Source organism: Cyanistes caeruleus, chromosome 8, assembly GCF_971803275.1.
Source record: "Cyanistes caeruleus chromosome 8, bCyaCae1.hap1.1, whole genome shotgun sequence".
In the NCBI taxonomy this organism is placed as follows: domain Eukaryota; kingdom Metazoa; phylum Chordata; class Aves; order Passeriformes; family Paridae; genus Cyanistes; species Cyanistes caeruleus.
The window spans coordinates 16,220,603-16,231,293 of NC_141708.1; the positions used below are offsets into that span (position 1 = coordinate 16,220,603).

The following is a 10,691-nucleotide window of genomic DNA, read 5'->3' on the forward strand; positions in this document are numbered from 1 at the left end:
GCTCCCGCTGCCCTGGCCGGGTCCCTCTCCGGGGGACGCCAGGAAGGAAGCGCCGGGGCGCTGCCTCCTGTCCCGGCAGGGGCGCTCGGCTGCCGCCGGGCCGCACGCAGGTACCGGCCGCGGGAGGGACGGGCCGCCCGGGGGCTTCCAGGCGGGGCCTGGCGGGGGGTGGCGGAGCCGGGACCCGGTGTAGCCTCCCCCGCGGGTGCTCGGCGCTGCGGGCGGGCGGAGGGAAGGCGGCGGGCGGCGCCGGGCGGCCGCACCGCATGCGCAGGAGGGCAGGTGTCGCCGGTAGCCGAGGAGCCGCCGGCAGCATCGCGGCAGCCCCGCGTCCTCATGGTGCTGTGTCAGGGAGGAGAGGGCGACGCTGCTCCGGCAGCGAGCGGGCAGGAGCCGGAGGTGCCGCCGGGCCAGGAGAACGGGCCGGGGGCGGTGCAGCCGTGCCTGCCGGCGCCCGGCGTCGAGGCTGCGGGCGCCGAGGAGCGCCGCGCTTGTGGCTGCTGCTCGGGCATGTCCTGGCCCTTCTGCTGCGAGGCACCCGGTGAGCAGGGGGAGTCCGGCAGGCGGGGCAGGGGGGCAGCGTCGTCCCGGCTGGACTGCCCGCTCTCGGGGTGACATTGCCGGGCCGCGGGCGAAGAAGAAGCGGCCCGAGGGCACCGGGCCGTCCGCACGTGGCAGCGGGGCGGGGAGCGGGCTCGGGCGGCTGCAGAGGGCGCCCGGCATCGGTGCCCGCCCCGCCGCCGGCAGGAGCCGCCTCGCCGCTTCCGAGCCGTCCCTGGCGGCGGCGGCTCGCACCTGGTGCCCGCGGGTCACCTGCGAGCGGGCTCGGCCTCGCCCTCTTCCTCCCGCTGCGCTTGACAAGCGGGCCCCGCTGGAGGAATCAGCGGGCCTCCGTGAGCCTGTACCCTGTGGCCGAGTGCCGAGCGCGGCTCGGGCCCGCTGCCCCCCGCGCCCCGGGAGCGGGCAGAGCCCCCGCAGCGCCCACCCCCACGGCCGGGCGGCTCTGTCGCCTTCAGAGAGCCTCGGGAGCGATTATTCTTGAGGAAAACAGTACTTCCTGTTTTTAAAGTTTTAAAGTAAGGCTTGACAAGAGTGGGTAAATAGAGGTGCCTCCTGCCTGTGTGAGCTTGTGGCACTATAAATGCGTTTGAGAGTGCACTTAAGTTAGTCCATGTACTTGGGACTGTGACTTCTAGGGCGATTCTTGCATTGCTTTAGTCTGTAATTGTTTTGTCCTAACTTGAGTCACTTCTTGATTATTTTCAATTGATAAAGCCACAAATGTATTGTGAGATAGGGAGCATGTAGGTTTTAAATGGAGTTATATTAGAACATAAATGCTATCTTAAAATAATTTCTGATGTTATCTGGAGTACTATTTTTTTTTAACTATTTCACTAAAAATGTGTTTGTCATTAAACTGACTATAATTGACTTTCCAGCCGAAAATAGATTTGTTGGTGAGCTGTGGAGAGGGCAGAGTTCTTCACCACTGAAATTCACATGAGTGGCACTTCTAAAACAAAGCTTGGGAGGAAAAGCTCAGTGTTTGAAATCCTGAGAAACTTTCATTAATTAACCAGGAAGGGTACTTTGATTTTGGGTTGCCTGTTTAGCAAAATTGTTGACTGAGTCTATGACTGAAGACTATGAATCATGCCTAGATCTTGTCTGCGTGACCATGATTAGTTCCAGTGCAGGCTGTTGTGCTCCTGGCACTTTACAGGAGTCAGAGATCTCTTTTGCTTTTTATAATGTGGAGACTCTTCTGCCTTTCCTGAAGGTCTGGGAGAATCATCTTCTTGCTGACCATCTTTCCTATAGCCAGCACTCTTCTGCCTCTGCAGATGTTCCTGAGATGTTTGTATGTGAGAAGTATGATTTTCTTCATTGCTTGCATTTTGCAGGTATAAGAGCTGTTTGGAACAAAGTACAGCACTAAAAACACAATTAGAATTTACACCTAAAACAGTGGGAGGCATTTACCTATCACTTAAAACAGGAGTGGAAAATTGTTTGAAAGCATTACATGTGGAGATGGCCAGGGAATAAAACTGGAAAACCAAATCTGTAGCCACTCCAAAAAGAGAACTTGAGTACTGCGTGAAACCTTCTAATTTTTGGGCTGCTACATTCTTTGAAAAAAGCATAAGTTCTTGACTGTTTTGATGATGTTAGGCTAGTATTTCAAGGCTTAATATTTTGTGGGGTGGGAATGTTATCTTAACCTAACTTCTCCCTAAAACTTACTTTGAAATAAGTACTCTTCAGAACCACAGTTCTTGTTTTTGGTGGAAGAACTTGGACCATTTTATTTTTAAAAGGAAATAAAACACTTTCTCATTGCACTGAGTACATGCTTTGGCAATTCAAGATGTTGATGGTTTAAATTCTAGTATTACAAGATTCTGAAGATTCTGTTTCTGATGGGCTTGGTATATTGGGTAGCTTACAGAAATTAGTTCCTTCTGATTTATGTTTGTTCCTTACAATCCAAACCTTAGTTCTGGGTGTAAGATCCTTTTTGCTTTAATTTGATTGGTTTTCCATTTCAGCACTTCCTTTATTTAGGTTGGCTTCATTTTGTAATAATCAGAGAAGCTATCATGCCTGAAATAAAAGTTAATAGTTCTGTTTGTGCTGTGTTCATCTGTGAGCCAGCCTGGGTTTGGATTTTCCATTTCAGTTATAGGCCAGTCTGATTCCTCTTGTTTCAGTATTAGAGACTGTTGATTTTGTAGTTCTGTTATGTGACTATGTGGATTAAGGCATTACATAGTTCGTGAACATTTTAAAAAACCACTTTGTTTCATAGTTGGTAGATGTCCTGGTCCAGTGTTGGTTGGTGGTAGTTTTTACAGTCAGTTTTATGTAAGAGGCTGTTGTTAAACAGAAATATTTCAAGTAGAAGCTGTAAATCACTTTCAGCTGCAGTGTGGCAGGATTCCTTGAGAAGCAAACCTTTTGCCTACTTCAGGTTGTGGTTGCAGTTGTAAAGCCCTAGGACTGTCAGCCTGCAATCTCCCCTCCTAGGCAGTAAGATGCAATTTCTCAGCCTGGAGTGCTGATCTCAAGGAACATCAAAATGGTTTGTGACAAGTTTTGTTAATTTAAAAAAAAAAACCCTCTCAAAACCATACTTAGTTGCTAAGCAACTCGCAGCAGTACCCAGCTGATTGTGTTTTAGAGGATCCATAAGGCTCACAGGCTGCCACACTAATGTGAGATAAAGCACCCTTTTATCAAAACACTGCCTCTGGGACATGGAGTTCTTGCTCCTATCTTTAGAGGGAGTCACAGAAGAAAAGGTACTCAACACAGTTCTCTGTCTCACAGTTCTCCCTCTCTTTGCTTTTTTTAATTTATTTTTTTAAATAGTTCAGGATGGAGAAAATGAGTGGAACGAGGAAGCGTATGTTGTTGAAGAGAGCCTGAGGCAATGAGGAAAACTTGAATAGAAGGACTTTCCCAGGAATAGACTTGGGAAATTTTTAGGAAGGGGAAGTCTGATAAATAAGCATAAGCTAAGGTCTTCATGGAATTATGATAGATATCAGGCCTTTGATATTTTAACATTAGTTACTTAAATTTATTCTGCTTAAAAATGTGTATTTGATGCCTGTTTGAAGAAAATATTTGGATTCTTACAGCAAGATAAAAATGTTATCAGTCTAGTTCAAATTTAGGGTGATTTAGCTGCAAAGTAAACATGAGGTATAACAAAAATTATGTTCTGTACACAGATTTTACGTTGTGTATTTGTGAGAAAGGAAATTGAATTTTTGCTTAGGAACCTTAGTTAATTAAGCAGCCAATTCCCAAGATAATAGTTTCAGAACCTGACCATGAACTGTTTTGTAGTCTGTTACATTTATTGGTTCCTGGGCAGAATTGTGACTAGTCCCTATAGTAAATCACCTGTACTAGTCTGACACCTACAAGAAGTTAAATCTACTAACTTCTGTAGAACTGTGATGTTTTGTATCCCAGGTGTTAGAGTTCATCTCTTACACCCCGTTTTAAGGGAAAAAAAGAGGACCAATGATGGTCAGTGAAAAGTATTTTCAAGGTAGGTCTGGTAAATACATGTAATATTTGCATTTGTTTCTTTGGTTCCCCTGTTCTCCATCACAAAAATCACTACAGATACATGGAGCACTGCAGTGTGTGGAACTCTCTGATCAGAGAAGCCTTCTAATAGATCCTTATTAACTGTAGTTTATCTGTTGCAGGGACAAAGAAGAAAGCTGCGTGCCCAGGACTTGGTCTGTTTTATACCATACTGTCTGCCTTCCTTTTCTCAGTGGCCTCTTTATTTCTTAAAAAAATAGAAGATGTACATTCAGTGGAAGTGAGTGCATTTCGATGTGTTTTCCAAATGGCATTTGTTCTTCCTGGTTTAATATACTACAAGTAAGTGTAAAAAATGTTTACATTTAAAGCTATCTAATAAAACTAGGTCTAGAATTATCTCTCACTTAAATACGATTGCAATGTTATTTTAGTTTGAATTTCAGTTGCATAACTTCATTATTTTAGATTAGTTGATAGTTTCTTGATATAATTCAGAAAACTGAAAATCTTTGACTCCCTGAATGGTAGAGGCTTCTACTAGGATTATTGTATCAAATGCTTTGATTTCCATGAAGGGATGATCTTAAAAAAACAGAAGGTAATTTGTAGATACTCTTGGGTTATTTTGCAAGTTAATCACTAGAAAAACGGGTTCTGGACTTTTGAATGTGATTGGGGGTCATAATGGAAATAAATTGGTCTGTGATCAGACAGTTAGGAATATTTGGGTATTAAACCCCCTTGTCTAGAAAGGTGTGTACCATACTTAAATATGTTTGGATGTTAGTCATGAAATAAGCAAGACAGTGACATTAATGTGACATTTCTGTTTTTCAGAACAGGGTTTTTGGGACCAAAAGGTAAAAGAATTTTTCTTTTCTTCCGAGGATTCCTTGGCTCTACTGCAATGGTTCTTCTCTACTACGCTTACCAAGTAATGCCATTAGCTGATGCCACTGTTATAACTTTTACCAGTCCTGTTTTTACATCGTTGCTGGCATGGATCTTTCTCAAAGAGAAATACAGCCTTTGGGATCTTCTGTTTACTCTCTTTGCAATCACTGGAGTGATTCTTATTGCCAGACCACCATTTCTGTTTGGCTCACGTGTTACGGGGATTGAAGGAAGTTACTCAGAACACCTTAAAGGAACTATAGCAGCAATTGCAAGCACATTATCAGCAGCTTCAACTATTGTTATACTAAGGAAGGTGGGAAAATCCGTGCATTATTTCTTGTCAATTTGGTATTATGCAGTCATCGGATTAATTGGATGTGTTATAGCACTGTTTGTTTTGAATGAATGGCGTTTACCTCACTGTGGTAGAGATAGGGTTTTTCTAATATTAATAGGCTTATTAGGGTTGGGAGGTCAGATATTTCTCACAAAAGCATTACAGATAGAGAAAGCTGGACCTGTATCAATAATGAGAACAATGGATGTGGTGTTTGCTTTTATTTTACAAGTTCTTTTTCTCAATCATCTACCAACTTGGTGGACTGTGGGTGGTGCCCTTTGTGTAGTGGCCAGTAGCTCTGGAACTGCCATTCGAAAGTGGAGACATAGTGTGAAAAAAGCTAAACAGGGGGAAATCTAACAATATTGACACTACTTCATTACAGAAACAAGCAATCTTGAAAGATATATAAGTACAATATTTATTTATATTTATTTTAAACATCCCATCTACCAAATTGTAGTACCAATTTATGTCTAATTAAATAAGTTGACTTTTTTTTTCACCAAAATTTAAGATGTTTTAGCAGCTGATGAGGTATATACTTTCCTTTCTTACATTTAGGCATGCTAATATGGGCAGTAGAAAGATACTTATAAATTTTTGCTTCCTTTCAAAAGTGGTCAATATGTATTTTCCTAAAGTTCCTGACTCTTCATTTAGACTCTTCCTTTATTTTTCAGAGCAGTGGAAATAAATCTCCCAGACTTAATACTATTCTGTGCTTGATTACCACAGGTATTGCACTACAAAAGTTAGAAGGGAATGAAGAGTTGATAATCCTTAAACAACCAGCTTTTATAGAACAGATAAAGATTGTACTTCTGTAAGCATTCTAATTATTATTTTGCACAAAACAGATGCTAAATGAGGATTTAATTTTAATTTGGATTCTAAAAGAACAAAAGCAATTTCCTTTTTCCAAGTGATATAAAGAGAAAATTAACTTGTGAAAATTACCTATCAGCTTTTCTTTTTTAAAAAAAGAATTTTACTTGTTTGCACTTAATTCACAGATATAGTGAAACAACCTAATGACTTTTTTTTTTTTTCAAAAGTGATTTTCCCTATAAACACGTCTTTAGTTTTGTAAGACTGCAGTCTCAGTGATGAGAGACAACAGTTAATTCTATGCCATGCATAAATTAGCCCTTTGTTCTGGTATGGAATGCTGTGCTGTAGCTGCACTTTTCTTTACTCTATGCAAAAGATTATAGTTTTTAGGTATTTAATATAGGTTATATTTAATGCTGCTTATGACCCCTTTTAGATTCTTCTATACAAAAGTCCTTTATGAGACCAGGTTTGAGTCTCCTTTGCCTACATAAACTTAGGAGGATTTACATTAAGCTTTTGCCTGTTTTCTTAAGAGTGTACAAGAGTGCAATGTAATTGCAGTTCCACAGAAAATGCAGGTTGGCCAAGGTCATACAGAGATTCTAAAGAAGAGGTTTGAGGAAAGCTTGGTGGAAGGGTGATGCTGTGCACACACATCACATCCAGGCATCCACACTGCATCAGAGAGTGCTGGTGGGCAACTTCAGTCCCACTTCTCACGCTGGCCCTTTTGTGTCTGTATCACTTCTCTTACACATCTTCTCACTTTTGTAGGCAACAAATACTAAAGAAAAATACTTTTATTACTGATCTTGGTGTCCTTCACATTTTAGGAGGAATAAATGTTTAGTATCAGAAAGTGGGATTTTCCTAAGTTGAACATTACATACTTTTGGGTCTTGTCTCAGTATAGTTCAAAGAAAATTTTAACTTGAATCTTTATTTGGTCCTTTGTATCTTGAGGGGGTTTTCAGTTACTTCCTCGCTCTACTGTTTTTCTAAAAGAGAATGCTGCGTTCTGTACACTTGATAGATGTTTCTTTCTAAATCACTAAAGGTGGTGGACATTTTCTTATTTTGATTTATTGATGTCAGGTCACATGTCTTTTCTTTTGCCAATAAGCATTTTGTCCAGAAGGATGCTGTGACAGTATCAGAAGCTCTGCTGAAGTCCAGGAAGATTACATGTACAGGCTTTCCTAGATTGACTAGGTGGGCTACCCTGTAGTAGAAGGAAATCAGGTTTGACAACCAAGACTTACATTCATAAAGCCATGCTGGCTGGGACCAATGATTGAGTTGTCCTCCAGGTGTTTTTCATTACGTCACAGAAAAATCTTTTCCATGTACCTGGATATGAGGAGCTGTCTTTGTCCAAGTTTCTGTAGGTAAAACCTGTACCCCGAATCTGGCCGTGTTTATGGATATTAGAAGATTCCACTTAAGTGGTAGACTTGGTTCCTGCTTTGAGCTGTCCTCTGCTTTTCCTGAATGCTGAAGCTCAGCTACTGCTGACAAGGTCAGGAAACTGCTTTACTATCTCTTAAAAGCCTCACATAACAATAAAATTCCAGTTTGGCACCCTTTTTGCTTAATACTTGAAACTGAACTGGGATTGTTTTTCTGCTGCTTCACCATCACTGCTGTTGAGCAACAGCTTTCAGGGGAGGGAAGGAGAACAGACTTCATTTTTTTACTGCTTCACTTCATGTGTAATATGCATGTGTTTGAATTGCCACTTATAAAGGTGTGGTTCCAAAGCAGTTCAGATTGATGCAAACTTGGATTGTCAGCTAGCCCTGCTCTCTCCTCTTGGCTCAGTGCTTATGTGGTTATGCGATGAGCTACCCCTGGGAGCTGATCCAGTACATATCTTTTTAGTAAGGTTGTTGGAGAGGGCAAAACCAGAGTAGCCTAAACTTGATGACAGTATAAAAACATTAGGAAATAGAATTAGGTAATAGTTTAAATTACAGCATAAGAATGCTGCTTTGTCAGTACAGAATAAAGATTATGTGGAAGCTTACATTAAAAAACATCTTTAGTTTGGATGATTTCAATGAATCTTGTTTACACCTAGTAGAGAGGAACAGATTACTGGAGAAAGGATTGTTTTCTTGCCCTTAACACATACATGAATGTAGAAAATATGCTACATGGCCAGAAATCAACATCTAGGTAGAGTGGTTTGTAATTTTTTGTCTCAAGTTCTAGCAGAAACTTGCAATATATTTCTTGTGCCAAAACCCCCAGATGATTGGGTTTTTTTCTTTGTTAAACATACAGGGTTTCCTTATGGCTTCATCTGCTTATTTCCTCTTGCAGTTCTTAAACCTTGCTAAATATTTAAGTTGTTAAAATAATAATCTAAACTACATCCTATGTTGGAGGATGTATGTTTTGGAACATTGTTTTGATTTTGATCAATCTTTTATGGAACTGTTTAACTGGAATGAGAATGAAGGACTTGACTAAGGCTTCTCTATCCGTAAAGCATGACAAGGTGGTTTCTGTAATTGGTTTCTCTGGATGATGCTGGGAAGGAAAGACATTTAAGCTTTAAGTTCTTCAACCACCTCCATTTTAAAATTTTTTTTCCTTTCAAATATAGACTTAAAACCTAAATATTAGTTGCAAGCTTTAAAGATAATGAAACTACAAAAATGTGGATACCATGAAATGCTGGGATCTTTAAACTGAAAATATTTCTTAAGATTTCTGTTAGGATGGTAAAACTTTTCTTCAAAGCTTAACAGTTTGAAAATCTGAAATGAAACTGGCTGAGCCTTCATTCTTTTAGACTCTCATCTTTTTTAGCTTTTTAATACAGCAAGTTTCTCAGGGTCAAAAGTTATTTTTCTGAGCTTTGAGTCAGAAATATATTGATGTTCATTGTAGTGTCCTGTTGTGATCTTTACTTTAAAGTTGGATAAATATACTATTCTAATAGAAACTCCTTCCTATGTAATATGATGGAATATTTTTGCATTGCAATTGCTTCGTTATAATGTTAAGTTTATCTTGAATTTCAACATATTCACTCAATGTTCTGATTTCAGTGGATCCTGAATAGAAAGAGTAATAACTAATTACTGGTTATTTTGCACAGAAACATAGGGATAAAAAGATTTAATTGTTACTGATGCATCATAAGTTTGGTTCCTATGTTCTTTACTATGCAAGACATTGTAATTGCTGGTAGTCTTCAGTGAGACTTTGCAGCCTTAAAGCCTTATGTACCTAACTCTTCTAGAGAAAGCTGATGGCTTTGTACTGTCACTGTGCAGCAGCCAATTTCTTTCAGGTTAAGTTGGTTGTTTTAAGTATGCTCTAAAAGCCCTTTAAATGAGGGTGTTTAAATACATCTACACCAAGAATTTGACAAGCTCATTGTGTAGACAAGAGTGGTGTATATAATTAAAATGGATTCCTGGCATTTATCTAGCACCAGGCATGAAGTAACCTCAGCATAACAGCCTTGGTGACATTACTAGTTAACTGTGTAATTTTTATTCTGAAAACAGATTCCCAGTTCCAAAATGTGGTCCAAGATGGTGCTTCCTGTAATTAATAATAACAAAATGGATCATACTTCCCTTGATCATAGTTTAAAATAAACAACTACTCCCATGGTATTTTCTCTTCCTTGAGCTCTTGTTTAAGAGCTGTTGGAAGGTTTATTTCTAGGGAGGCAGCCTCTTTAGAAGTTATTTCCTTGCTAACTAGCAGTAGTTACCCAGGAAGAGTCTGTTTTTTAGTTCTCTAACCATGACTGCCATGGTAGGCTCATCTGTGCATCGCCTCACAAGGGTAATAAAAACATTGTCTCTGTCACTGCATGGGTTCAGTGTTGGCACTGCTGACAGCAGATGTGGACACTGACTTCAGCAGGACATTGCAGCTACCAGCAGAATGTTTTTGGGGTCATAACTGCCTGTCCATCCAAAGAAAAGTTGTGGCTTTATGTTCCTGCAGATGCAGGTGACTTCAGGGGGGAACACACATAGAGTTCTATGGTGATAACTTCTGTATATCAGGATAAGTAATTTCCTATGTTGTGTGAATTACTGTTTGACAAAAAGGGGGTAAAAATACCCTCAGCATTAATTAAAGGATTTTTGCTATGTTCTATATATTGTTAAATATATGTTTAATTATATGTTTTGTAGAAGTTACTGGCTTTGTTATGTAGTAGTATATTTTTATAGACAATTCTTATATATTGAAATGTTAAGAATATTTTCATAAGAGATTTATATTTCTCATTGCTAATAAAATGATCCTGAAGAATTAATCTCTTGTTTTGCTTTGATTAGTGGAATATAACTGAATGCAGTCATTGTAAAACTTTATGAAAGAACTGTTAATCAAACAGCCCCTGGTAAACACCAATATAGACTTCAAATTCTGCTAATATTATCATGCTGCATCACTTTTTATGCCTTGCAACAAGCTAGTGACAAAATGAAGCTTCATCAACTTCCATACATTATTTTTCTTAACTGGAAACATTGTAGCATTGATAGATCAGTAAACTTTCCCA

The 10,691-nt window shown here is 40.2% G+C and overlaps 1 protein-coding gene across 1 annotated transcript; it reads left to right on the forward strand.

Moving 5' to 3' along the window:
* The first annotated feature begins 232 nt into the window (after positions 1–232).
* On the forward strand, positions 233–10,442 carry SLC35G1 (solute carrier family 35 member G1). The gene is made up of 3 exons (XM_086900684.1): positions 233–541; positions 4,233–4,413; positions 4,912–10,442. Exons 1-3 carry the CDS (start codon positions 337–339, stop codon positions 5,669–5,671), a joined length of 1,146 nt encoding a protein of 381 aa, XP_086756810.1. The 5' UTR covers positions 233–336; the 3' UTR covers positions 5,672–10,442.
* Positions 10,443–10,691: the final 249 nt, after the last annotated feature.